Below are 26,865 nucleotides of genomic sequence, written 5' to 3' on the forward strand. Positions count from 1 at the left end.
AATAACTCCCCTCACTTTTTCCTATGTGAAGCCATCCTGGATAATTCCCCACCCAGGGATGGTCCCTTCTCATCTCAGAGAGCTCTCCATGCACACCTGTTACCTTTTCTGTTTTTACCTGTAAATAACTACGTGCCTGATTTCCATACCTCATACGCCTCTACAGGGCAAAGACTGTGTCTTTTGTTTATTTATTTATTTATTTATTTATTTATTTATTTTTATTTTTTTTTTTTTGAGACGGAGTCTCGCTCTGTCGCCCAGGCTGGAGTGCAGTGGCGCGGTCTCCACTAACTGCAAGCTCCGCCTCCCGGGTTCACGCCATTCTCCTGCCTCAGCCTCTCCAGCAACTGGGACTACAGGCACCCGCCACCGCGCCCGGCTAATTTTTTGTATTTTTAGTAGAGACGGGATTTCACCATGGTCTCGATCTCCTGACCCCGTGATCCGCCCGCCTCGGCCTCCCAAAGTGCTGGGATTACAGACGTGAGTCACTGCGCCCGGCCAAAGACTGTGTCTTTTTTGTTGTTTTTGTTGTCTTTTTTTTTTTTTTTTTTAAGACGGAGTCTTGTTTTGTCGCCAAGGCTGGAGTGCAGTGGCCTGATCTCGGCTCACTGCAAGCTCCGCCTCCCGGGTTCACGCCATTCTCCTGCCTCAGCCTCCGAGTAGCTGGGACTACAGGCGCCCACCACCACGCCCGGCTAATTTTTTGTATTTTTAGTAGAGACGGGGTTTCACTGTGTTAGCCAGGATGGTCTCAATCTCCTGACCTCGTGATCCGCCCGCCTCGGCCTCCCAAAGTGCTGGGATTACAGGCGTGAGCCACCATGCCCGGCCTGAGACTGTGTCTTAAACATCATGATAGCCTTAGCATTTTGTGTAGTGAAGGTTTTGTTTTGTTTTGTTTGTTTTTGTTTTTTAGTATCAGCTTTATTTGTATCATTTTGAAATTTTTATCAAAACTCAGTGTGCTTGCTGTGGTTCCCATCCTCTGGGATTTAGGAACCTTTACCCCATTCTCCATCCAAATCTGTCTTCTGTGTTCTAGGCTCTTCCTAAAGTTGTCATTCACACATACCTCCCAGAATTTTTTTTTTTTTTTTTTTTGAGACGGAGTCTCACTCTGTCGCCCAGGCTGGAGTGCAGTGGCTGGATCTCGGCTCACTGCAAGCTCTGCCTCCCGGGTTTACGCCATTCTCCTGCCTCAGCCTCCCGAGTAGCTGGGACTACAGGTGCCTGCCACCTCGCCCCGTTAATTTTTTGTATTTTTTAGTAGAGACAGGGTTTCACCGTGTTAGCCAGGATGGTCTCGATCTCCTGACCTCGTGATCCGCCCGTCTCGGCCTCCCAAATTGTTGGGATTACAGGCTTGAACCACGGCGCCCGGTCACCCTCCAGAATTTTAAAGGGTGTATAATCTGTAACAACTCAGAGGAACCCAATTGCCCTTTAGAAATATGCCTGCAATTCCCTCACTTCCTGTGTCATGTGACTCTCCCAGTCATCACATGACCCATCCATGTCAGGAAGCCGGAATTACCTGCAGGACTAACCTAGTGCCTATAGCTATGGCAGGTCCCTGCATCCTTGTTTTTGTTTAGTGGATCCTCTATCCTTCAGAGACTCTGGAACCCCTGTGGTCTTCTCCTCATCCAATGACCCTGAGGTGATGGAGTTTTCCAGAAAGGTAAGAGAGAGCTCCCAATCAGCATTGTCACAGTGCTTCTGGAATCCTGGCACTGGAATTCAGTGAATGACAGACTCTCTTTGAATCCAGGGCCATCATGGCTCTTTGAGCAAGGCACAGATGGAGGGAGGGGTCGAAGTTGAAATGGGTGGGAAGAGTGGTGGGGAGCGTCCTGATTTGGGGTGGGCAGAGAGTTGTCATCAGAAAGGTTGCAGGGAGAGCTGCACCCAGGTGTCTGTGGGCCTTGTCCTAATGAATGTGGGAGACTAGGCCATGGGCAGCCAAAGGCAGCTAAACTCTGCCCAGGAGAGTAGTTGAGGGGAGGAGAGGGGCTTGCTTTTCAGCCACTCCTCATTCTGTCCTCAGGAATGTCCCAAGCCTTCGGGTAGGGTAAGCATCATGGCCGCCAGCCTCACAGGATTGCTTCTACTTCAGGCAGTGTCATGGGCATCAGGTAAGTGAGTCAAGGCGGTGGCGAGGTAGCACAGAGGCTCCCTTCTGCCTCGTAGTCCTTTGGTAGCCTTCCAGTACTCTGGTGGTAGACTTAATAGGTGCTCAATAAATCCTTTTGAGTGACTGAGACCAACTTTGGGGTGAGGAGTTTTGAAACCGTCTTCCGTCTCTCCGAGCAGCTGTGTCTGTTCCCCACATCCTCATCAGACCTCACCTCTGCTTGTGCTCCCTCCCCGGTGGTGCCCCTGCATCCCTAAAAGCTTCAGCTACAACTTGGTGGTCTGTGTCTGCAATGCCACATACTGTGACTCTCTTGACGCCCTGACCTTTCCTGCCCTCGGTACCTTCAGCCGCTGAGAGCAGAAGCAGTGGGCGTTGGATGGAGCTGAGTAAGGGGACCATCCAGGCTAATTGCACTGGCACAGGTAAACATTACACCCTTCACCCCCTGGGCCAGGCTGGGTCCTCTTAGAGGCAAACGGTGTCAGTGATCATCAAGGAGTTTCTCCCCTGGGAACTGAGACCCTTATTCCCCGTGGATGTCCTCGGGCCTGCTACTGACCCTGCAGCCAGAACAGAAGTCCCAGAAAGTGAAGGGATTTGGAGGGACCATAACAGATGCAGCTGCCCTCAACATCCTTGCCCTGTCACCCCCTGCCCAAAATTTGCTACTTAAATCGTACTTCTCTGAAGAAGATGAGGAGGAAGGGGACAAGATGACAGTGCCTTTGACACTTTTCTTTGCCCTTTCTTTGGATCCTGACTTCTGCCCATCCCTGACATTTGGTTCCCGTTTTAATGCCCTCTGAAATAAGATTTCCCCGCCTATCATCTGCTAACTGCTTATGGACTCAGGCTCAGAAAGGCCTGTATTTCACCCAGGTGCCAGCCTCCACAGGTTCCAACCCAGGAGCCCAAGTTCCCTTTGGCCCTGACTCAGACACTATTAGGACTGACAAGTGATAAGCAGAGTCCCATACTCTCCTATTGACTCAGACTACCATATCTCGATCATCCTTTTCTGTAGGAATTGGATATAACATCATCCGGGAACCCATGGCCAGCTGTGACTTCTCCATCCGCACCTACACCTATGCAGACACCCCTGATGATTTCTAGTTGCACAACTCCAGCCTCCCAGAGGAAGATACCAAGCTCAACGTAGGCATTCTAGCTTTTTCAGGCCCTGATGGCCCTGATGTCTAGGGGTTGAGAAGCTGTAGGGTAGGTCTGCTTGTAGAGACGTTTCTTCCCCTGCTATTTTGTCTCGGGGGTGGGAGGGTGGGGGCTGATGGCTGAACCGGATGCACTGGTTGGGCTAGTATGTGTTCCAACTCTGGGTGCTTCTCTCTTCACTACCTTTGTCTTTAGATACCCCTGATTCACCGAGCCCTGTAGTTGGCCCAGCGTCCCGTTTCACTCCTTGCCAACCCCTGGACATCACCCACTAGGCTCAAGATCAGCGGAGCAGGGAATGGGAAGGTGTCACTCAAGGGACAGCCCGGAGACATCTACCACCAGACCTGGGCCAGATACTTTGTGAAGTAAGGTATCAGCAAGGCTGTGGGATCAGGACTGGCCTCCCCTTTGGCCACGTTGATCTATGTCCCAACCCTCAACCTCGTTCCACTTCCAGATCTGCCTCTCCTCAGCTCACCTTTCTACCTTCTGGGCCTTTCAGACTTGGACCCGTCAGTCTTGGCCACTCCATCAGGCTTCGTGTTCTCTCGGTCTGGTCCACTTTCTTGGCCGGATCATTTATGACCTTTCTCTTGCTAGGTTCCTGGATGCCTATGCCGAGCACAAGTTACAGTTCTGGGCAGTGACAGTTGAAAATGAGCCTTCTGCTGGGCTATTGAGTGGATACCCCTTCCAGTGCCTGGGCTTCACCCCGAACATCAGCGAGACTTCATTGCCCATGACCTAGGTCCTACCCTCGCCAACAGTACTCACCACAATGTCCGCCTACTCATGCTGGATGACCAATGCTTGCTGCTGCCCCACTGGGCAAAGGTGATAAGGCCTAGACTTCCTTGGTACTCCACTGACCTTCAAATCTAGCCTCCAAATGACTGGCTCCCAAACTTAGAGCAATTTCTCTGCCCAACTGTGGATTCCTAGAGCACCATTCCCCTGGACCTCCAGGGCACCATGGATCCCACAATTGTCACTTTAAACCTCTCTAGGCTTGGGGTGGTAGCTCATGCTTATAATCCCAGCTCTTTAGGAACCCAAGGTGGGGGATCACGTGGACCTAAGGAGTTCAAGATGAGCCTGGGAAACATGGTGAAACCCCATCCCTATAAAAATAAAATAGAAAAGTTAGCTGGGTATGGTGGTGGCACACCTATAGTCCCAACTATTCTGGAGGCTAAGGCGGGAGGTTTAGTTGATTCTAGAATTTGAGGCTGCAGTGAGCTGTGATTGTGCCACTGTACTCCAGCCTGTGTGACAGAGTGAGACCCTGTCTCAAAAATAAAAACAAAAAATCCCTCCCAAAACTTCTCTAGTTGCATTCTGCCCACCACCCATCTTCAGGATTCCTACAAGAGGAAACAGAAGTTCCAGAAGCCTGTGTGCAAGGTCCAGGGTCACTTGCTCTTCCTTTGCAGGTACTGACAGACCCAGAGGCAGCTAAGTATGTTCATGGCATTGCTGTACATTGGTACCTGGACTTTCTGGCTCCAGCCAAAGCCACCCTAGGGGAGACACACCGCCTGTTCCCCAACACCATGCTCTTTGCCTCAGAGGCCTGTGTGGGCTCCAAGTTCTGGGAGCAGAGTGTGCGGCTAGGCTCCTGGGATCGAGGGATGCAGTACAGCCACAGCATCATCACGGTAAGCCACCCCAGTCTGCCTTCCTGCAAAGCACACCTCAGACCCCTTAGTAGTCTCACCAAAGACTGACAGACCTTTCCTGTCCAGCTTTGCCCAGCTAGCCTGCCCTTTTGGGCAACTGGGGAACCATGATTCCCTGTCTTGCCTTTCCTTCACAGGTCTGCACACCTCATTGCCCCTTTTGCAACTACTAAGGCACTTTCACCTGCCTCAGACTTCTCAGATCCCCTTGAGATGCCTCAATCTTCCACAGGGCTGAGCTACCCACAGCCACTTCTCCTTCATGTGACCCTTACCTACAGTCTCTGGGGACCCCCAGTGTTGAGCCTTTGTCTCTTTGCCTTTGTCCTTACCCTAGAACCTCCTGTACCATGTGGTTGGCTGGACTGACTGGAACCTCGCCCTGAACCCCGAAGGAGGACCCAATTGGGTGCGTAATTTTGTCGACAGTCCCGTCATTGTAGACATCACCAAGGACACGTTTTACAAACAGCCCATGTTCTACCACCTTGGTCACTTCAGGTGAATGGAGGGCGGGCACCCCCATTCCATATCAGGCTTATCATCTCCTACATCAGATGGCTTACATCACTCTACACCATGAGGGAGCAGGAAGGTGTTTAGGGTGGAACCTCGGGAGAGGCACACCCATCCCCTTTTGCACCATGGAGGCAGGAAGTGACTAGCAACAGACAACCCCAGTGCCTGAGGCTGGACTGCGATGTAGAAAAGCAGGGTCAGTGCCCAGCAGCATGGCTCCAGGTCTAGAGACCCAGGGCAGAGCTTCTGCAGGAGTTATGGGATGGGTATGCGGGTGGGTGACTTCTTAGATGAAGGTTTCATGGGCGGTACCCCGAGGGACTCTGACCATCTGTTTCCACATTCAGCAAGTTCATTCCTGAGGGCTCCCAGAGAGTGGGGCTGGTTGCCAGTCAGAAGAACGACCTGGACACAGTGGCACTGATGCATCCCGATGGCTCTACCGTTGTGGTCATGCTAAACCGGTGAGGGCAACAGTGGGGTCTGGGAAGTGGGCTGAAGACAGGGTCGGGGGCCTTGGCAGGATCACACTCTTAGCTTCTCCTCCCCACTCCCTAGCTCCTCTAAGGATGTGCCTCTTACCATCAAGGATCCTGCCGTGGGCTTCCTGGAGACGATCTCACCTGGCTACTCCATTCATACCTACCTGTGGTGTCTGCAGTGATGGAGTGGATACTCAAGCTCAGCCTGGGCATTAAAAGGACAGAGTCAGCTCACACGCTGTCTGTGGCTAAAGAGGGCACAGCAGGGCCAGGGTGAGCTTACAGCGACATAAGCCCAAGGGCAGTGGTTTGGGTGATTCACTTTCCCCTCTAGATATTGCCAGGGGCTGGAGGCCCCTAGAAAAAGACCAGTAAGCCCCAGTGTCCCCCCAGCCCCCATGCTTATGTGAACGTGCACTGTGTGCTGCTTGCTTTGGAAACTGGGCCTGGGCCCAGGCCTAGAGTGAGCTCACTGTTGTACAAACACAAGATGAGGGGTGAGGGTAAGGAAAAGAAGAGACTAGGAAAGCTAGGCCCAAAACTGGAGACTGTGTTTCCTGTAGATGCAGAACTGGGCCCATGGAGCAGCAGTGTCAGCATCAGGGCAGAAGCCTTAAAGCAGCAGCAGGTGTGCCCAGGCAGCCAGATGGTTCCTGTGGGACTAGCCAGGAAAAATGGCAGCTCTTAAAGGAGAAAATGTTTGAGCCCAGTCAGCGTGAGTGGCTTTATTCTGGGGAGCAGCACCCCGTGTCCGGCTGTACCAACAAAGAGGAGGCATGGGGGCCTCTGGAATGCACGAGAGTAGAAAAACCAGTCCTGGGAGCGTGAGGACAAATCATTCCTCTTCATCCTCCTCAGCCATGCCCAGGGCCCGGGTGCCTGGGGCCCGAGCAGGCGTTGCCCGCTGGATGGAGACAATGCCGCTGAGCAAGGCGTAGCCCACCATGGCTGCCAGTCCTGCCAGCACAGATAAGATCTGGTTCCGGCGCCGGTATGGCTCCTCCTCAGTCTCTGGGCCTGCTGGTGTCTGGCGTGGCGGTGGTACCTCAGCTGAGGGTCAAGGAAGGAAGGTGAGTTAGGGGAACTAGTTCTCAGATCCCTGCCCACTCTCCCCAGGGCTGCCCCTCCCATCTGCCCCTTACCTCCATCCCAGGGGAAGTAGAGACTGAGGATGTGGGTACAATAGGCACAGAGGTTGTGCAGCCCCCGCAGGTGGGCCTGCAGCTTCCCACTGGGCAGCTTTGCCTGCAGCAGCAGGGCCAAGTAGCTAAAGACGAAGGCGTCCAAGGAGGCAGGGCTGGAGCAGAGAGAGAAGGGTGGGATGGAGGAGAAGCACTGAGGCAGAAGGGGTAAAGATGGAGCTGGAGGAAGAGTCAGCCTTGGGAGGTGGGCTCTGGGCAGCAGGCGGCCATCAGGGAAGGACAGGACACACAGTTCTAGACCTGGTATTGGGAGAGATCCCCAGGTGGCGCCAGCCTGGCCCTGAATAGGACTCTATCCCAGGGCTGCATAAAGGGTACATTCAGTGCCCCACAGCTCTTCAGGCCCCTCCTGTGCCTGGCTGCCGTCCCACCCTACCCTTTTGTACCTTTGAGAAGGCTCTGGCCCCACACACAGCCCCACTGGCAGCAGGACCAGTATCTATCCCAAGGACCTCCTGTCCAGAGCCTGACCCCACCCCAGCCCCAGCCCCAGCTGCTCCGTCTGAACCTGTATCTTCTCCCAAACCACCCATTATCCTCTTGAGTCAGACTCACGCATCTCCAAAGAAGAACTTTTGAGAGCCCAGACGCTGAGAGAGCAGGGTCAGACACTCCCGAGCCTCTCGGTACAGCTGTAGGGACGACACAGGTAGGCTTGCAGCTGCGGGAACAGTTCCACCTCCCCACCTAAGCACTCCCATTCCTGGCCAGCATCCTTGGGGCTCATCTCATACAACAGCCCCCGGTCTCAGAGCTACCTCCTTCTCCAGCTCTTCCTCGTCCTCAGGCATGTGCTCCCCACTCAGCAGCTCTAGCCGTTCCATGTACTGCCGCTGCATGCGGCCAGGCAGGAAGAAGTTGAGGGGAAAGGGCATAGCCTCTGCATACCACTTCCGGGTCACTTCCACATAGTTCTTGGTGTCTATCCAGAAAGTATGTACCTGGATTGGGTAGGCAGGAAGAAACAGGCAGGTCTGAGCCAGTGTACCTGTCTGATTCAGGGTGGGCTTCTGACCCCCATGCTGTCCTGAGTCTCTGTGTGGGTCTATGTGTGCCCGACCCCTCCCCTGCTAACCATGGATGCTGGGAGGTCTGGGCACACTCACCAGCACCGGGAGCAACTTCTCCTCCAGGAGAGACATGAAGGCCAGGGTGTCTGCCCCTTGCCGAGCTGACAGATCATAATCAGCATTGTACTTCTGTGGAGGAAATATCCATGGTGTGGACACTGAGGAGCTGCAGGGGCACTTCACCAGGGAGGAAGGAGTCCTGTCTGGTACCCCCCTCACTGGCCTGAGTGTAGTGGAGGTAGAGCAAGGAACTTTTCCTAGCAAGGCTCCCTTGCCTGGGCCCAGCCAGTAGCCTGTTGCTGTTGGCAAAAAGCCTGGGCCTTGGAGCCTGCTGGCCGTCAAGGTCCAGCGCCCAATGCGGGGAAGGAGGGAAGTCTCGGCCGCAAACTAGGAGCAGCTCCCAGAAATTCCATGGAAAGCTGGAAGGACGCCTGCTGACGGCAACTTTCTAACAGTAACTTCCCCGACCCAGACACCACAAAGCTAGCACAGCGGAGCTCAGATGCAGGCTGGGACTTGGTCCATGCCTCAGGAACCAGGGAAAGCCATCCTCACACTCCCTGGATCCAGGGAACCCACGCCCAGGGCCCCCCAGCTGGTTCCCTCAGTGCCCAGCTCTTGGCTATTTATTCCACTTCATTCCATGGCCCAGACACCACTACCACATACACATTCCACCCATACCCCCAGGTCTCAGCCTGCCCTACCTTCCCAGGCTCCAGTCCCTGCTCCTCAGCATCCCCCTCCACATCCTGAGTAAACTTTGTCCCCAGATAACCTCTTGAGCATGATCCTTAAATCTCCCTGAGCCTCAGTTTCTCCCGTGTGGAATGGGGGTAAGAATCTTTCTCTCAATGCCCCTGTGTTAGGAAGTAATTTAGAATACTTTGGAAACTGGAAAAGCTCTGTTCACACCTAAGGAATCAGGGCAGTGGCCCTGGCCCTGCCAGGAACTTTTTCTTTTATCTGGATCCTCTCTTTTCAGGCTTCTCAATTAATTCCCCAGGTCCTTAACCTTTGGGAAATTAGAAATGAGGAAGAGCGTCCCACTTCTGACACTGTGTTCCCTCTTGGAACCTGACCATCAATGCTAGAAGAACCCTTGGAAAACATGCTGGCCCAGCCCTCTAGTTTTACAAATAAGGGAGTGCCAGCCCTGACAGGTTATGTGGCCTGCCCAAGATCACATAGTCGATGGCAGAGTAAAGAGCATAGCCTAGGCCTCCCCACTCCTCTAGTAATGCTCTTTCATCTTCTCCAAACTGGCTGTAAGCCTTGTTCATCCTTAGCCCCGTATCTAGCCCAACCTAGTCCCTGGTAACAGGGAAGTGGCCCTTAGAAATCTCTCTCCAGTGCCACCATCAGAGGCCAACTGCTGTCTTCTACTCTCCTTCAGCCTGTGCTCCTCTCCCTCCCTGCCTGACAGGCAGAATGTACTGTGTCTCTGGATATCCCCACAGTGCCCTGAGCTTCATCTCTTGCTGACTGCTTGAATACATCACAGTGACACTGTGTGTGTCTCCACCAGCAGACTATTGCTCCTTGATGCTCTGGGTCACCTCCATCTAGCATGGCATGTATCTGGTGCTCAATAAATGTGTATTGTACAGAATTGACTGAACTTGTCTTACTGGCAGCCCCCTCTATCCAAGTCACCTACCTCTTTTCGAAGGTGGGTGATGATCTTGTGTGGAACTGAGATGACCTCTCCATGACTGGTCCGAAGGGCAGGCAGAGTTCCTGATATTGAGAGAGAAGTACACCTACCAACCAGACCCTTAGCTGCCTACTCATACATAGTTGCAACACATTCCTACCTATCTCCTGCTTCTCCCCTTGTACATACCCTTCCTTACCCCCAAGGGACACTGGGTACCTGAAGGGCTCCGCCAGGGGTTGCTGATCTTGTGTACCTTCAGTGGTGCACCAGTAAATCTGGCATAGGTCTGAAGGGAAGGAAGCAGAAGTCAGAAAGGCAGGGCCGTGGCCCCCACAGCAGTATCAAGAAGAGAAATAACATTTATTGAATACCTTATGTGCCATTCCCTATACTTAGTATCTTAGTCTTGAAAAAAAAAGGGGGAGTCACTACCATTTCTATTTGCAAATGGGCAACACAGGGCTCAGAGAGATTATAGACATGTCCGTGATTACAGGTCAGCCAGGAAAATCCTTTCCTCTTTCTCCTCCCTTGCCATCTACCTGGTGGACATCTATCCTCAGAAGCTTTTCCTAACCAGTATCCCTCTTCTTGGAAGCACTGACCATGCCCTTCTCTTTGGCAGTATCTATGATCTGTTCCTACTTTAACTTATACGTGAATATTTTACTATATTTATTTGCTTACCTATCTGCCTTTCTGTAAACTCAAAGGGAGGGAACATATTTTATTCATCTTTGCATGGCAATATTTAGTATTTGGAAGAAATCTAATAGATGCTCTTTAAAGCAAGGAGTCAATGAATAAATCAAGCAAACGAAGTCTGTCTGATTGCTAAGCTCTTTCTACAAAGCCTGGCTGTGAGTCGTTTGGTCCAACAATCAATAGGCTCAGTAAATGCTGTTAAGTGAAGAGGAAGAGGAAAAGGGGGCTGAGGAGAAGGCAGGAATTCCAAGCTAGAGTGGGTCCCTGAGAGAGTCCTGCCTAGTAAACCTGCGAATGGAGAAAAAACGCCCAAAGAGAAAGGATCTCTGCAAGGTCACACAGCCAGTGAGTGGATAAGCAAGGACTAGAACCCATCACCTGAACTCCCAACCAGGCTTATTTTCATTGCTGCATTAAGCCTAGAAATCTACAGCATAGGGCATTGAGCCCACGTCTTTGACTGCCTCAGTTTCCCCCACTGCGCCCGTGCTGAGTAGCCCGGCAAAGTTTGGATGCCTGGCTAGTTCGGCCCCCTCCCCAGTCATCAGGGCACAACAGAGTGCGCCAGCGCCACCCCTCACCAGCACGGCAAGGCTGTCCAGGTCCACTGACGGCAGCCCCCAACCCCCTGACCAGCAGAACAGCTCCATGGGCGCCGCCATCTTGCCCGCCCTCTGTCCCGGAAACACTTCCTTGTGTGCTCCTGCCCTGCCCTGCACGGACCCGCCCCCCACCACCGCCCCTCCGGTAGTTGCGGTCAGGGGGCCGGGGGAGGTCCCCGGGGAGGCCAGGCTTCTTCTGGTCCGACTGGCAGCTGAACTGCGGGGGACTGGGCCACGGGCCTCCGGGGAGGGCGGCCGCCGGCCCATCCAGAGGTGGCCCACGTAGCGGGACAGCGCTAGCGGGACAGGGCTAGCGGGACAGCGCTGTCCGCCCGGCGCGCTTCGGCGAGTCACGGCGCCTCGGCTGAGTGAAGCCCCGAGCCCCTGAAGGCGCGGCAGGCTCAGGAGAGCGGGGTCTTGTGCGCCTGGGCCAGGTCTGAGGGCTCTTGCCAAACTGCACGTGGCCTGTACTGCTCCGGGGCCCCTTGGGGCTCGTGCCCGAGCGGGGACTGCGGGGGGGTCCCCCGAGCAGCATGTTTTCCACAGCGCGTTATGTTTGGAGCGGGCCCTGCGCCGCCTGTCGCCATGGAAACAAAACAGGGGCGGTGGCGGCGGCCGAAGGCAAGGCCGGGCTGGGGCTTGGGTGGGGGAGGGGAAGAGCGGCTCGCAGGCTGTTGCTTAGGTAACGGGAACTCCGGCGCCCCTCTGCTTCATCCGGGTCACGGCCCGTCCGCTAGTACCCACAATGTTCCACAGTCTGGTCCTTGGCTCCTCGCCTGTCCCCCTGGTCTTCTACGCCTGTCCCTGGTGTCCCTTTCGTCTTTCCTGGTTTCTTCACTCCGACCTCACCACTGCTTTAGATTCTCCCTTCAGTTCCCCTCAGACGCTTCCAGACTCCCAAGCTTTCCTAGGAATGAGGGAAAATGGAGAAACAGGCACGTATCAGGGAACCCTCACCCTAATAAAGAGCACTTGCTGCGCCAGAACATCTAACTTCATGCCATGTGGGCATCCCTGGGCACTATAGCAAGCTAGTTTCGGCCACTCCCTTGGCATCCTTTCCTGCCAGCTGTGGAATAATGCCCACTGTCTAGCACTGCCCCTGCCAGAGGTTCTTGCCTTCCACAATCGTGGCTTCCAGAAAACAGTAGCATTCGGTAGTGCTGTGTGCGGAGACCCCCAACAATGTGATGACTGCGGAGAGGGAGGCACCTGGGGGAGGATCATTAGAGAGAGGTAGAAGGCAGGGAGGCCTCCAGGATTCTTTCCCAGTGCCCCTGGTTCCCAGAGCTGATGATGCCTCCAGGGTGATTGGCAGCTCTTTGTTTCAGCCCCCCCTCACCCGCCTGCTGGCCCCCCCTCCAACTCTGTCCCTCCGCCCCCCGGCTCCTGCTCTCTCCGCCTAGCCTTTTCCCCTCCCAGCTGCCTGCCTGCCAGGGGTAGTGAGCCGGCTGAAAGGCATGGAGACGCAGGAACTTCGGGGGGCCCTGGCTCTTCTCCTCCTTTGCTCTTTCGCATCTGCCAGTCAGGACCTGCAGGGTAAGCCTGTCTCCATCCTCTTAGACCGCTCTCTGTGTCTTCCCCATTTTCCCTCAACCCAAGTAGCAGAGAGCATGTGGGCAAAGGGAGAGGGAAGAGTCTAGAAATTGAGCCACAGGAAAACGTTAGACTGCCTAGGGTTCGTGAAATTATGGCCTGGTGGACAGGAGTGGGCACCACAGAGTAGTGGGGGAGTTGGAACGGGCCAGGGTCAGGCATGAGGCCAGGGCAGAGGACTCAGGAACTGGATGCTCAGGCTGCCTGGCTGGGGTGGTTCCTGAGCATCTGTAGGCACCCTGGGGTCTGGGAGAGCAGCCTGAAGGTGGGCATACTGTAGGTCCCTGGGCTTCGTCCCTCTGGGCTCTTGGCTGCCCAAGGATAGGGCGGGGGTGGGGACCAAGAAGCCTGGGCTCTCCCGGAGGTCTGGTGGTGGGATGGGCCAATGGATGTGGGAGAGGTAGCTGGAGCAGATGACACAGGCATAGATTCTTTACTGGCTGGAGGGAAAACCACAGATTGGCCAGGACACAGGAGGCAGAGGAGCTGGGTCCTACATTCCGGTGGGAGATAGCCCAGATGGTGGGAGGGTCAGAGCCCTCAGTGGGCAACTGTTCTTATCCAGAGCGAGTGTGCTGTGCCCCTAGGATGGAAGGAGGGGAACTAGGGTGTGGAACGAGCCAAATCCAGGAATGGAAAGAGAAACTGCCTCCCGTTTCTGCGTTGTGGGAACCAGGTGCCACTCCTGAGGGGGATCAGCACAGCATCTCCTTTGCGCCACCTGGTGGGGGCATCTCAAATTTGTGGGGTGCTGTTTGTGTTTCAAAGTGAGCCTCAAACCTGCAGGTTCCCAGAAGGTGGTAATAGGCAATAATGGGGAAAGGAAGGCACAGTGGCTCTGTCTTCTGAGAGCAACAAGAGTTGAGGTTTTGTTTTGTTTTGTTTTTTTGAGACGGAGTTTCACTCTTGTTGCCCAGGCTAGAGTGCAGTGGCGCGATCTCGGCTCACTGCAACCTCCGCCTCCTAGGTTCAAGCGAGTCTCCTGCCCCAGCCTCCTGAGTAGCTGGGATTACAGGCGCCCGCCACCATTCCTGGCGAGTTTTTGTTGTTGTTTTTGTATTTTTAGTAGAGACGGGGTTTCACCATGTTAGTCAGGCTGGTCTCAAACTCCTGACCTTAGGCGATCCACCTGCCTCAGCCTCCCAAAGTGCTGGGATTACAGGTGCGAGCCACTGCGCCCAGCCAAGGGTTGAATTTTGAGGTGATTAACACTGCCTGGTGATGGGAACAGGGGGTGATGTGGGCTCAGGGGAGGGCATACCTTAGCATTTGATCCCATTCTCTAACCTTGATAACCCCTGCCTGACCAGTAATTGACCTGCTGACTGTGGGCGAGTCTCGGCAGATGGTAGCTGTGGCAGAGAAGATCCGGACAGCCCTGCTCACTGCTGGGGACATCTACCTCTTGTCCACCTTCCGCCTGCCCCCCAAGCAGGGTGGTGTCCTCTTTGGCCTCTATTCTCGCCAAGACAACACGCGATGGCTGGAGGCCTCTGTTGTAGGCAAGATCAACAAAGGTGACTGGTGGGCATCTCCTTTCCTGCAATGGTGACCTCTTTTAAGCATTATCCCTCATCCCTACTTCACAAGTGCTTCCTCATTCTCCTTGGCCTCCACTGGGGACCAAGGTCCCATCAGGCTGTGCCCAGACATCAGGGGCGCCTGGTATGGGGTGCTTACAAGGTGCTTTAAGAGGCCATGTACCAAACAATAGGGTGAGGCTTGAGTCCTGATATTTGTAGGGATGGGAGGTTGTACTTGGGGATGCTTGGAGGGAGGTGAGGCATGTCTCTGTGCCTCAGCGGTGGTATAGAAAGGTCTTTCAGATCCCTGGAACAGTTCAGTGGCCACAGAACCAGCTGTCACCATAGGAGAGGATAGAGTCATCTGATACCAATGAATACTAAGAAAGTATTTGTCTCTAAACCAATTATTTTTTCCAACGGAGTCTCGCTTTGTTACCTAGGCTGGAGTGCAGTGGTACAATCTCAGCTCACTGCAACCTCCACCTCCTGGGTTCAAGCGATTCTATCTTAGCCTCCTGAGTAGCTGAGACTGGTGCCCACCACCACGCCTGGCAAACTTTTGTATTTTTAGTAGAAATAGGGTTTCACCATGTTGACCAGGTTGTTCTCGAACTCCTGACCTCAAGTGATCTGCCCACCTTGGCCCCCTAAAGTGCTGGGATTACAGGTGTGAGTCACTGTGCCTGGCCTCTAAACCAATTTTTTTTTTTTTTTTTTTTTTTTTTTTTTTTTTTTTTTTGAGACGGAGTCTCGCTCTGCCGCCCAGGCTGGAGTGCAGTGGCCGGATCTCAGCTCACTGCAAGCTCCGCCTCCCGGGTTCACGCCATTCTCCTGCCTCAGCCTCCCGAGTAGCTGGGACTACAGGCGCCGCCACCTCGCCCGGCTAGTTTTTTTGTATTTTTAAAGTAGAGACGGGGTTTCACCGTGTTAGCCAGGATGGTCTCAATCTCCTGACCTCGTGATCCGCCCGTCTCGGCCTCCCAAAGTGCTGGGATTACAGGCTTGAGTCACCGCGCCCGGCCTAAACCAATTTCAAAAACATTTATTGTGTACCTATTACATACAAAGTGTTGACAGCTACATAGTAGAATTAGGGATGGGGGCCCTAGAGATGTGGTATCCAGCAGAGTTGATCCAAGGCTCAGCTGGGAGGCAGGGGGAAGGGGATAGCACCCATACTGATCTCCCCTCCTGGGCAGTACTGGTGCGATACCAGCGGGAGGATGGCAAAGTCCACGCCGTGAACCTACAGCAAGCAGGCCTGGCCGATGGTCGCACACACACAGTTCTCCTGCGACTCCGAGGTCCCTCCAGACCCAGCCCTGCTCTGCATCTCTATGTGGACTGCAAACTGGGTGACCAACATGCAGGCCTTCCAGCACTGGCCCCCATTCCTCCAGCAGAGGTCGATGGGCTGGAGATTAGGACTGGACAGAAGGCATATTTGAGGATGCAGGTGAGCCGGGAGGAGCCTCTGAGTTCTGTGGAAATAGAATTTGCACCAGTTGGGGAAGGGGTTGGTAGACCTTCCCACCTTACTCTGCTGCTATCCCCCCAGGGCTTTGTGGAATCTATGAAAATTATTCTGGGTGGGTCCATGGCCCGGGTAGGAGCCCTGAGTGAGTGTCCATTCCAAGGGGACGAGTCCATCCACAGTGCAGGTAACACAGAGACTTGTTTGCTGACATTGGACCATGGGTCCTGTGGCCTTTGGTGACTCCTGTCTTCTTGACCTCTCTGTCCATTAAAACCCATTCCTTTGGCTCACCCATTCCTAGGGTTTCTAACCCTGTTATTCCAAATCTTTTACCTGACTCCACAATCTCCAATACAGCCATCCCAGAAAAAAAAGTGATCCAAGAGAGGAATTAGTTAATTGCTTGGTCTTGGCTGACCAAGAGATACTGGTCTCCAGTATTTTTTTTTTTTTTTTTTTTTTTTTTTTTTTTTTTTTTTTTTTTTTGAGACGGAGTCTCGCTCTGTCGCCCAGGCTGGAGTGCAGTGGCGCGATCTCGGCTCACTGCAAGCTCCGCCTCCCGGGTTCACGACATTCTCCTGCCTCAGCCTCCCGAGTAGCTGGGACTACAGGCGCCCACAACCGCGCCCGGCTAATTTTTTGTATTTTTAGTAGAGATGGGGTTTCACCGTGGTCTCGATCTCCTGACCTTGTGATCCGCCCGCCTCGGCCTCCCAAAGTGCTGGGATTACAGGCGTGAGCCACCGCGCCCGGCCCTATTTTTTTTTTTTTTTTTTTTGGAGATGGAGTCTTGTTCTGTTGCCCAGGCTGGAGTGCAGTGGTGCACTCTGGGTCACTGCAATCTCCACCTCCTGCGTTCAAGTGATTCTCCTGCCTCAGCCTCCCAAGTAGCTGGGATTACAGGCGCCCACCACCATACCCGGCTAATTTTTGTATTTTTAGTAGAGATGGGGTTTCACCACATTGGCCAGGCTGGTCTCGAACACCTAATCTCAAGTGATCCACCTACCTTGGCCTCTCAAAGTGCCGGGATTATAGGCGTGAGCCACCGTGCACGACCTGGTCTTGAGTCTTTTATAGTTCCCACTGGCAGCTGTCACTAGCAATTTCTCTGAGTATTGCCCATCTGCCTGCTCTCTCTGACAGGGATGTTCAGAAGCTCTCACCTAAATAAAACCTCCCCAGATACTTGAGGGAGAGCTCTTGAAGAAGGGAATGGGATGGCTGGGTGTGGTGGCTCACACCTGTAATCCCAGCACTTTGGGGGGCCGAGGTGGGCTGATCACTCAAGGTCAGGAGTTCAAGACCAGCCTGGCCAACATGGTGAAACCTCATCTCTACTAAGAAATACAAAAAATTAGCTGGGCATGGTAGTGGGTACCTGTAGTCCAGTTACTTGGGAGGTGGAGGCAGGAGAGTCGCTTGAACCCGGGAGGTGGAGGTTGTGGTGAGCTGAGATCGTGCCACTGCATTCTAGCCTGGGCAACAGAGCAAGACTCTGTCTCAAAAAAACGAAAAAAAAAAAAGGCCGGGCGCGGTGACTCAAGCCTGTAATCCCAGCACTTTGGGAGGCCGAGACGGGCGGATCATGAGGTAAGGAGATCGAGACCATCCTGGCTAACACGGTGAAACCCCGTCTCTACTAAAAAATACAAAAAACTAGCCAGGCGAGGTGGCGAGCACCTATAGTCCCAGCTACTCGGGAGGCTGAGGCAGGAGAATGGCGGGAATCCGGGAGGCGGAGCTTGCAGTGAGCCGAGATCCGGCCACTGCACTCCAGCCTGGGCGACAGAGTGAGACTCCGTCTCAAAAAAAAAAAAAAAAAAAAAAAAAAAGAAAAAGGGAATGGGTGTACTGGGGCCCTGGCCCTGCTTTGGGCCCATCCCTTCTGCCGCTACCATGCCTAGGAACCAGGAGGATTTGGGTTTTGACTTCCTGTGAAGCAACTCCCTTAGAGGGCCTTTTGCCCTGTGGAAGGAGCTGGCACTGCTTGTCTGCCAGCTCTACCCTCCCAGTATCCAGCACCCCATCTTTATTCTGGGGCTCCAGCCCTGTCCCTGTCCTCACCTTCCTTCTTCCTCCTCACCAGCCAGGCCTCTCTTCACTTCACCTCACCCCTCTGACTATGTTTTCTTCTCCTCTCCAGTGACCAATGCACTGCACTCCATTCTAGGTGAGTAGGCCACACTGAAGCGGAAGCAGGGATGGGGGAGGAGGCCCCAGGCTCTGGCAGCTGCCTGAAACTAAGTCCTCTTCAGTCAGGAATGTAGTAGGTTTAAAGGCAGAGGTGGGCAGCCGTGGCATGTGCCGGCTTATTGCCCATGGAGGGCCCAGGACTGGTGCTCCAGTACTGAGCCCCTCACACCCTGGGTCCTGACAGGGGAGCAGACCAAGGCGCTGGTCACCCAACTCACCCTCTTCAACCAGATCCTGGTGGAGCTGCGGGATGATATACGAGACCAGGTTTGGGTGGGCCGGTGAAGGGTGGCACTGATTCTGGGGTGGGGTGGCAGATGTCAAGTGCTGACTCCTTCCCATCCTTCTCCAGGTGAAGGAAATGTCCCTGATCCGAAACACCATTATGGAGTGTCAGGTGTGCGGTGAGTGGGAGAGCAGGGGAGGCTCCAGATGATAGTGCCACGTTCCCCACCCAATGGCTTTGGCTTTCCCTTCTCGTGGCTTAAATAGTGACCACCGGGTAGCTCTGACTATGTCCACCCCTCAGGCTTCCATGAGCAGCGTTCCCACTGCAGCCCCAATCCCTGCTTCCGAGGCGTGGACTGCATGGAAGTGTACGAGTACCCAGGCTACCGCTGTGGGCCCTGTCCCCCCGGCCTACAGGGCAACGGCACCCACTGCAGTGACATCAACGAGGTGGGGGAGGGCAGAGCCCAGAAGGGTACAGAAAACTGGGGTGAGGATGTCAGGAGGAGCCCAAGAGGGTGGGATAAATGCTGGTCCAGAGGAGAGGAATTTGGAGTTTAGGAGAGGTCAGAGGCAAGAAGAGAAATGCAAGATGGGAGAGACAGAAGGCCTAGGGCAAAGACTGAAGGCCACACAGGGAAGGAGCTGGGGAAACTGCAGGGGAGGCTTGAGATGGCGACCAGGCACATGGGGAGGGAGAGAGGGAACCCCGAGGGAAGCGGGGTGGGGACCAGGAGCACAAGGCGGTTGTGTGGGGGGGAGAGCTGCACAAAGGGGAGACCTGGAGCAATGGTTCATGGATCACAGGCAGGGGCCTGAGTTTCCCAGAGGGTGGCCTGACCTCTGCCTTCTCATTTGTTCCCCAGTGTGTTCACGCCGACCCCTGTTTCCCGGGCTCCAGCTGCATCAACACCATGCCCGGCTTCCACTGTGAGGCCTGTCCTCGAGGGTACAAGGGCACACAGGTGTCTGGTGTGGGCATTGACTATGCCCGGGCCAGCAAACAGGTCAGACTGGGTAGTGTGTGTGGACAAGGGATCTTGGCCTTATAGAGGCCAGGGGCTTCTGGGTTAGACATGGGACCCTTGTGATGAATGGGACATGGATGGCTTTGCATCGGCTTTGGGTCTGGGCTTAATGTTGATGTTCACAGATAAGGCCATACCAGTGTCCTCTGCTGTATCTGAGGAGACCCACCATAGGTCTGGTTCCACCCAAAGTCTGCCCCTTCAGGTCTGCAATGACATCGATGAATGCAACGATGGCAACAATGGTGGCTGTGACCCAAACTCCATCTGCACCAACACTGTGGTGAGCTGAATACCCTGAGTGTATTCTGGGGTGGTGGGAATGGTAAAACCCCAACCCTTTCCCCTTCTTACCTTCAAATTTCCTGCTGCCTTTCCTCCTCCCCAGGACACTACACAGATTAGGTGTTCACATGGACTTGGTTTGGAATACTGATTTGCCTCTTGCTAGCTCTTTGGCAGGTTATTTAACTTTTCTGAGCCTCAGCTTCCTCATCTGAAAACCAAGGCTATTATCCACCCTGAAAGGCTGTCATGAGAACCTAAAGGAGATACTGATATGCCTGGCATAGCCGAGTGCCCAGCCCACACCCCGCAGGTGGGGCAGTGCTGGTCCTGGGTGCCTGGTGGGCTCACCCTCGTTCCTAAGATGCTGCCTCTCCACTCTTAGGGCTCTTTCAAGTGTGGTCCCTGCCGCCTGGGTTTCCTGGGCAACCAGAGCCAGGGCTGCCTCCCAGCCCGGACCTGCCACAGCCCAGCCCACAGTCCCTGCCACGTCCATGCTCATTGTCTCTTTGAACGCAATGGTGCAGTGTCCTGCCAGGTAAGCTAGGCTTCAGGCATGGAAGGAAAAGGGAGAGTCTGGGGAAAGGGGTACGGCTATGTTTAGGGCCTGGGTTGCAGGCCTTCACAGGAGAGAGGTGGGCCTGAGCCCAGGAACTGGTTGGTGGGGAGAATAGAACCTGAAGCAGGGAAAATAGAGGGAGGAGGGGAGCCAGACCAAACTGCTAGCTCCTACCCTTTGTGTTGCCCTAGTGTAACGTGGGCTGGGCTGGGAATGGGAACGTATGTGGGACTGACACAGACATCGATGGCTATCCAGACCAAGCACTGCCCTGCATGGACAACAACAAACACTGCAAACAGGTGCAGGGAGCAGGCGGGTGAGGGGGCGTAGTGGGGAGCCCAGGCTGGGTCAGGCCAGAACTCATCCATTCTCTTCCCCTGAACTTTAGGACAACTGCCTTTTGACACCCAACTCTGGGCAGGAAGATGCTGATAATGATGGTGTGGGGGACCAGTGTGATGACGATGCTGATGGGGATGGGATCAAGAATGTTGAGGTGACTCCCAGATTGCCCTGCCCCTTGGAGCTCCTCTCTTCTCCTCCTGTCCTCTCAGTGCCTCTCTTACCTCATTTGGCAGCTCTCTAGGAAGGGCTCAATACTCCAAATCAGAGAGGCAAAAACCTCGTGCCCAGGACAAGGAGGCTGGGTGGGTGGGACTGTGCTGAGCAGTTTGTCCATCACAAGGGTGTGATCTTAGAAAAGGATACAGTGACAAAGTAAGTGCAAGATGACAAGTGATTTAGGGGAGACTTGACCCTTCCCCTCCCACCCCTCTGCCCAGGACAACTGCCGGCTGTTCCCCAACAAAGACCAACAGAACTCAGATACAGATTCATTTGGTGATGCCTGTGACAATTGCCCCAACGTTCCCAACAATGACCAGAAGGACACAGATGGCAATGGGGAAGGAGATGCCTGTGACAACGACGTGGATGGGGATGGTGCAGGCCTGGGGCTGAAGGGGTGGCTGGGGGACCTGTAAGAATTTGTATCAGGTAGGGATAAAGGGAAGCTAGGACATCTCTGTGAACTGGGGAGGCAGGCTTGTGGACGCTGGCCTGGGTGAGGAGAGACTACCTGCAGCAAATGTCAATGGGAATGTGAGGCAGGGCGTAGCGTTGGGCAGAGTGTGGACTAGAAGGTAAGACAAGAAACAGGCAGATTTCCTGACCAGTTGTCCTCTAGGTGGGGAGACAAAGTTCAGGACTTTCACCAACCTAGGAGAGAGAGTATGGCGTGTTCTAGTAACAACCTTGTGCCACCCATGTCTTCTAGGCATCCCCAATGGATTGGACAATTGCCCTAAAGTCCCCAACCCACTACAGACAGACAGGGACGAGGACGGGGTGGGAGATGCTTGCGACAGCTGTCCTGAAATGAGCAATCCTACCCAGGTACAGGGGGATGGTAAGGACGGGAGGGATGAGAGTACTGATGGATGAAGCCCCAGCCCTTTGGATGGGAAGTGGTCAGATCACCCTCTTCAGAGTTATAAAGAGGAGATGGTGAGAACAGGTCCCTCTCTCTCAGACAGATGTAGACAGCGACTTGGTGGGGGATGTCTGTGATACCAATGAAGACAGGTAAGGTCTTGATCAAGAGATGCAAGGTATTTCTTTTTTTTGTTGTTTTTTTTTGAGATGGAGTCTTGCTCTGTCACCCAGGCTAGAGTACAGTGGCACGATCTTGGCTCACTGCAACCTCCGCTTCCCAGGGTCAAGTGATTCTCCTGCCTCAACCTCCCCGAGTAGCTGGGATTACAGGCGTGTGCTACCAAGCCCAGCTAATTCTTGTATTTTTAGTAGAGACAGGGTTTCACCATATTGGCCAGGCTGGTCTCGAACTCCTGACCTCAGGTGATCCACCAGCCTCTGCCTCCCAAAGTGCTGTGATTACAGGTGTGAGCCACACTGTGCCTGGCAAAATGCAAGTTCTTATAGGGGATATTTTACTTTCCTCTAGTATATCTTTTTTTTTTTTTTTTTTTTTGAGACGGAGTCTCGCTCTGCTGCCCAGACTGGAGTGCAGTGGCACGATCTCAGCTCACTGCAAGCTCCGTCTCCTGGGTTCACGCCATTCTCCTGCCTCAGCCTCCCGAGTAGCTGGGACTACAATTGGCCACCACCACACATGGCTAATTTTTTGTGTTTTTAGTAGAGACGGGGTTTCACTGTGTTAACCAGAATGGTCTCGATCTCGTGACCTCGTGATCCGCCCGCCTCAGCCTTCCAAAGTGCTGGGATTACAGGTGTGAGCCACCGCACCCGGCCTCCTATTTTTTTTGAGATGGAGTCTCACTCTGCCACCCAAGCTGGAGTGCAGTGATGTGGTATCGGCTTACTGCAACCTCTGCCTCCAGGGTTCAAGCGATTTCCCTGCCTCAGCCTCCTGAGTAGCTGGGATTACAAGCGCGTGCTACCAAGCTCGGCTAATTTTTTTTTTCAGTAGAGACAGGGTTTCGTTGTGTTGGCCAGGCTGGTCTCGAACTCCTGAAGTCAGGTGATCTGCCCACCTTGGCTTCCCAAAGTCCTGGGAATACAGGCGTGAGCCACTGTGCCCGGGCCATAGTATATTCTAAATTCCTTCTATGATTTAGCCTTAATTCTCTATCGCTATTGAGCAGGAAGTCATTCTTATAGTCATCCCTCCATTCCTACTGCTGGACCTTCACCTCAGAAAACTGACTGCCAGAGGTCTGATTGTATGGAGAGTAGACTCCAGAGGCTCCCAGGCAGAAGCAAGGGGAAGGACAAGGAGTACCTTTAAAGCCTTTATTTGGTACCTGTTCTTCTGATTAGTGATGGGGATGGGCATCAGGACACCAAGGACAACTGCCCACAGCTGCCAAATAGCTCCCAGCTGGACTCAGACAACGATGGACTTGGAGATGAGTGTGATGGGGATGATGACAATGATGGCATCCCAGATTACGTGCCTCCTGGTCCTGATAACTGCCGCCTGGTACCCAATCCCAATCAGAAGGACTCAGATGGTAAGCCTGGGGACCCAGAGCATGTTGCCTTTGCCCAGCTGGAGGCAGCAAGCCCCGTTGGGAAGTGAGGAACGGCAAGGTGGGGAAAGAAGTCAGGAATGCAAGGCCCAACAGGTGGTATTGTTGCCTAATGGCAGTGGCCAGGGCCTTCCTGAGCACCCAGCCTCACTCTGCCCAGGCAATGGCGTTGGTGATGTGTGTGAGGATGACTTTGACAATGATGCTGTGGTCGACCCCCTGGATGTGTGTCCCGAAAGTGCAGAGGTAACGCTTACGGATTTTCGGGCCTATCAGACCGTCGTCCTGGATCCTGAGGGTGATGCTCAGATTGACCCAAACTGGGTTGTGCTCAACCAGGTACTCGGGGCAGTGGGCTGGGCAGGTGCTATCAGGGCTACTGGGGCGGGGGGCCTGGGAGGGATAGCACACCTGCATCACAGCTTTTTCTTTACTATACAACCCCAGGGCATGGAAATCGTTCAGACCATGAACAGTGACCCTGGCTTGGCAGTTGGTATGTAAGGGATATATAGTTCAATCACTTCCAAATGGAGGAATCCTATAGGGGCAGAGGGTAGGGGAGGAAACAGACAGGGAGAATGGGCAAAGTGGTGAGAGAGAAGGCAGTGGCACAAGCTGGCCACACACATAGCAGGCATCCTTTCCCAACTTCACCCCATGATGGGCCACCAGTAGCTTTGCTGCCCCTGACCTTTATCCCACCCCCACCCCAGGATACACGGCTTTCAATGGTGTGGACTTTGAAGGCACCTTCCATGTGAACACAGTGACTGACGATGACTACGCAGGCTTTCTCTTCAGTTATCAAGACAGTGGCCGATTCTACGTAGTCATGTGGAAGCAGACTGAGCAGACCTACTGGCAGGCTACACCCTTTCGGGCGGTTGCCCAGCCCGGGCTGCAGCTCAAGGTCCCCAGCTGCTCAGATTCCCCAACCCAGGGCCCTTTCCCAAAGCTCTCCTCTGCAGCCCCAGGGCCTCCCCCACTGCTTGACTGGGAACCCTCTTACCCAGACATCTGGCTTGGAGCCAGCTCTGTGGGGCATTTTCATGACCGCCTTGACTCCCTTTCCCACCTGCACTTACCAACCTGTTGTCTCCCCTCACTCCAGTTCTGCAGTTGACCCACTGTCTTTGCCAATGTCTCCCAGGCAGTGACATCAGTGTCTGGCCCAGGTGAGCACCTCCGAAATGCCCTGTGGCATACTGGCCACACCCCTGATCAGGTGCGACTACTGTGGACGGACCCACGAAATGTGGGCTGGCGGGACAAGACCTCCTATCGCTGGCAGCTTCTGCACCGGCCTCAAGTTGGCTACATTCGGTAAGGAGAGGGGCTGAGCCCACCTGTGGGACTCAGGCCGGGCCTGTCCTTCCTCTTTAGCTGGGACTCACCAGTGACCTCTCCATGGGTGGGGACTGCAGCCACTTCTCTCCATTTCCCTTTCTCACCATGGACACAAGCACCTATGAGTGATGTTGGTGAAGTCACTCCTCCTCCATGACCTATTTTCCCCTCTGTAAAATGAGGGCATTGGGTTAGATGCCCTTTACAATTCTCCAGAAGCCTCCAAACCCAGGCCAATCTGTGGAGGGGCACATCACATCTGGTCCCTTAGTTGGTATGGCCTGGAATCTGTCTTATCAACCTGGATAAGGATCATCTGACCTGGAAGGGATCATCATTTACAGAAGAGAAAACCAAGGCCCTGACTTCACAGGCCTCGGTTCAGCACTTTGTTCACAACTTTGCATTCCTCTCCAACAAGTAGCCCTAGTTGGTGGGGATGAACAGGAAGGGAGGGGAAATGGGTCTGCTTAGAGGCTGGACTTTCCATGGCCAAGAGCCCAGAATCCAGGAACCTGGGTTGGTTCCCCTTTAAGGTGCCTGGGGCTGTGGGGTGCCAGGACAGGGGATAAAAGGGGGTGGACTAGAGCCTGGGAAGCGGGTGACTTCACCCCCCAGCCCATTGTGCTTATCGTCATGGCAACCCAATCCTCGCTTGGAATGCGGCTGGTGCTTTGAGATGCAAAAGGAGCTGGACAAAGAGCTGGGGCCCCAGGCCTGAGAAAAGCACCCCCCTTCCCTCTCCTTCCTGCCTCCCTTTCCCTCCCTCCCTTCTCTCTCAGGCCTGGTGAGCTCAAGGGGGGCTGGGGAAAAGCAAGGACCCAGGCATGGTGGCAGAGTGCCCACTGGCACCCTAGCACCAATGGACACTCCTATCCTGGAATCCTGGACAGGGTGAAGCTCTATGAGGGACCCCAGCTTGTGGCGGATTCTGGGGTGATTATTGACACATCCATGCGAGGGGGGCGTCTTGGTGTATTCTGCTTTTCCCAAGAAAACATCATTTGGTCCAATCTCCAGTATCGATGCAATGGTGAGGTGACTGATTGAGATCAACCTGATCCTTCATGCCTTATGGGAGAGCCACATCCTCTGACTTTACTTATTTCCCCTTCAGACACAGTGCCTGAGGACTTTGAGCCATTCCGGAGGCAGCTGCTCCAGGGAAGGGTGTGAAGAGGAGGCCACCGGATTCAGAATTCAGAATTTTAGACCCTTTGGCCTTGGGATCCACCCTGGAGACCCTGAGGTCTAAGCTACAGCCCCTCAGCCAACCACAGACCCTTCTCTGGCACCCAAAAGTTCATTTCCAGAGGGGTGGTCGCCCCACTCTTCAGGGGATGAGTTTTCAAGGGGTATTACTCAGGCACTAACCCCAGGAAAGATGACAGCACATTGCCATAAAGTTCTGGTTGTTTTCTAAGCCAGTGCAACTGCTTATTTTAGGAATTTTCCGAGATAGGGTGGGGAAGTGGAAGGAATCGGGGAGTAGAAGAGAAAGCCTGGGACGGGGGAAGTTAGGGATCTAGGGGAAGTTTGGTTGATTTGGGGGTGCGGGTTGGGGAGGTGCTGGATGGAGTTAAGTGAAGGATAGGGTGCCTGTCGGAGGATGCCCGAAGTCCTCCCAGCCCCACTTACTCACGGTGGCAGCGGCGACACTCCAGTCTATCAAAGATCCGCCGGGATGGAGAGCCAGGAGGGCGGGGGCTGCCCCGCTAAGGGTAGGGGGGAGGCCGGGGGGCCGGGGGGGCCGGAGGCCGGGACGAGTGCAATATTGGCGGGGGAAAGAACAACACTGCACCGCGTCCCGTCCCTCCCGCCCGCCCGGGGCCCGGGATCCCGCTCCCCACCGCCTGAAGCCGGCCCGACCCGGGAACCCGGGGCGCGCTGGGGAGTTGGGAGTTGGGTTCACCTTGGAGGCCAGAGAGACTTGGCGCCCACAAGGCGAAGGGAATGGTAAGGGGGAGGGGGGAAGAAGAACGGGAGTTTGCGGAGTCCCGGAAGGCCGCTTTCCGACGCCCGGGCGTTGCGCGCGCTTGCTCTTTAAGTACTCAGACTGCCCGGCGCGGAGCCGTCGCCATGGTGACGCGTGTCCCAGCAACCGAACTGAATGGCTGTTGCCTGGTAATGCCGGGAGTTGAGGTTTGGGGCCGCCCACCTAGCTACTCTGGTTTTCTCCAGCCTGCGAGTGGGGGGCTCCCCGCCTCCCCGGCCCGCGTTCCCGGGCGCACTGACGTCAGACGCCCCCACCCCGCCCAGCGCCCGCCCCGGGGTCTCGCAGCTCACAAAGCTGCGCCTCGGGTACCGAGCGGCGCGCGGGCGGGAACGGTGGTCTCTCGTCTGCTGATCCGATGCTCTCCAATCCCGT

At 54.5% G+C, this 26,865-nt stretch overlaps 2 protein-coding genes, 1 long non-coding RNA gene and 1 pseudogene across 52 annotated transcripts; 2 read left to right on the forward strand and 2 right to left on the reverse strand.

Moving 5' to 3' along the window:
* The first annotated feature begins 2,075 nt into the window (after positions 1 to 2,075).
* On the forward strand, positions 2,076 to 9,883 carry LOC123566810 (lysosomal acid glucosylceramidase-like; annotated as a pseudogene).
* MTX1 (metaxin 1) lies at positions 6,710 to 11,676 on the reverse strand. Its single transcript, XM_045361801.2, has 8 exons — positions 11,218 to 11,676; positions 10,148 to 10,217; positions 9,932 to 10,011; positions 8,308 to 8,400; positions 7,960 to 8,142; positions 7,757 to 7,833; positions 7,142 to 7,296; positions 6,710 to 7,049 (listed from the first exon to the last, which is right to left on the reverse strand). The coding sequence occupies exons 1-8, from the start codon at positions 11,503 to 11,505 to the stop codon at positions 6,835 to 6,837; spliced, it is 1,161 nt and encodes a 386-aa protein (XP_045217736.2). The 5' UTR covers positions 11,506 to 11,676; the 3' UTR covers positions 6,710 to 6,834.
* Positions 11,386 to 25,920, forward strand: THBS3 (thrombospondin 3). Of its 50 annotated transcripts, none has more exons than XR_012413928.1 (23): positions 11,386 to 12,777; positions 14,145 to 14,351; positions 15,560 to 15,816; positions 15,919 to 16,021; positions 17,984 to 18,010; positions 18,218 to 18,300; positions 18,386 to 18,437; positions 18,563 to 18,711; positions 19,128 to 19,268; positions 19,415 to 19,572; positions 19,960 to 20,112; positions 20,325 to 20,435; positions 20,525 to 20,632; positions 20,919 to 21,078; positions 21,413 to 21,531; positions 21,668 to 21,720; positions 22,936 to 23,129; positions 23,267 to 23,486; positions 23,595 to 23,643; positions 23,864 to 24,060; positions 24,301 to 24,473; positions 25,391 to 25,530; positions 25,615 to 25,920. XR_012413928.1 is itself a non-coding variant. In XM_073993886.1 (23 exons), the coding sequence occupies exons 12-23, from the start codon at positions 20,409 to 20,411 to the stop codon at positions 25,671 to 25,673; spliced, it is 1,458 nt and encodes a 485-aa protein (XP_073849987.1). In that variant the 5' UTR covers positions 11,386 to 12,777; positions 14,145 to 14,351; positions 15,560 to 15,816; positions 15,919 to 16,021; positions 17,984 to 18,010; positions 18,218 to 18,300; positions 18,386 to 18,437; positions 18,563 to 18,711; positions 19,128 to 19,268; positions 19,415 to 19,572; positions 19,960 to 20,112; positions 20,325 to 20,408; the 3' UTR covers positions 25,674 to 25,920. The 50 variants fall into 50 exon arrangements, 21 of the variants coding, with proteins under 21 accessions (XP_073849987.1, XP_015311696.1, XP_005541624.1 ...); XR_012413857.1 differs by having other exon boundaries at positions 19,495 to 19,572; XR_012413912.1 differs by having other exon boundaries at positions 19,495 to 19,572; positions 21,672 to 21,720.
* Positions 15,380 to 26,518, reverse strand: LOC135970898 (uncharacterized). Its single transcript, XR_012414025.1, has 2 exons — positions 26,136 to 26,518; positions 15,380 to 15,841 (listed from the first exon to the last, which is right to left on the reverse strand). It is a non-coding gene; the product is annotated as an uncharacterized lncRNA (long non-coding RNA).
* Between the last annotated feature and the right edge of the window lie 347 nt (positions 26,519 to 26,865).

This window comes from Macaca fascicularis, chromosome 1 (genome assembly GCF_037993035.2).
Source record: "Macaca fascicularis isolate 582-1 chromosome 1, T2T-MFA8v1.1".
Classification (NCBI taxonomy): domain Eukaryota; kingdom Metazoa; phylum Chordata; class Mammalia; order Primates; family Cercopithecidae; genus Macaca; species Macaca fascicularis.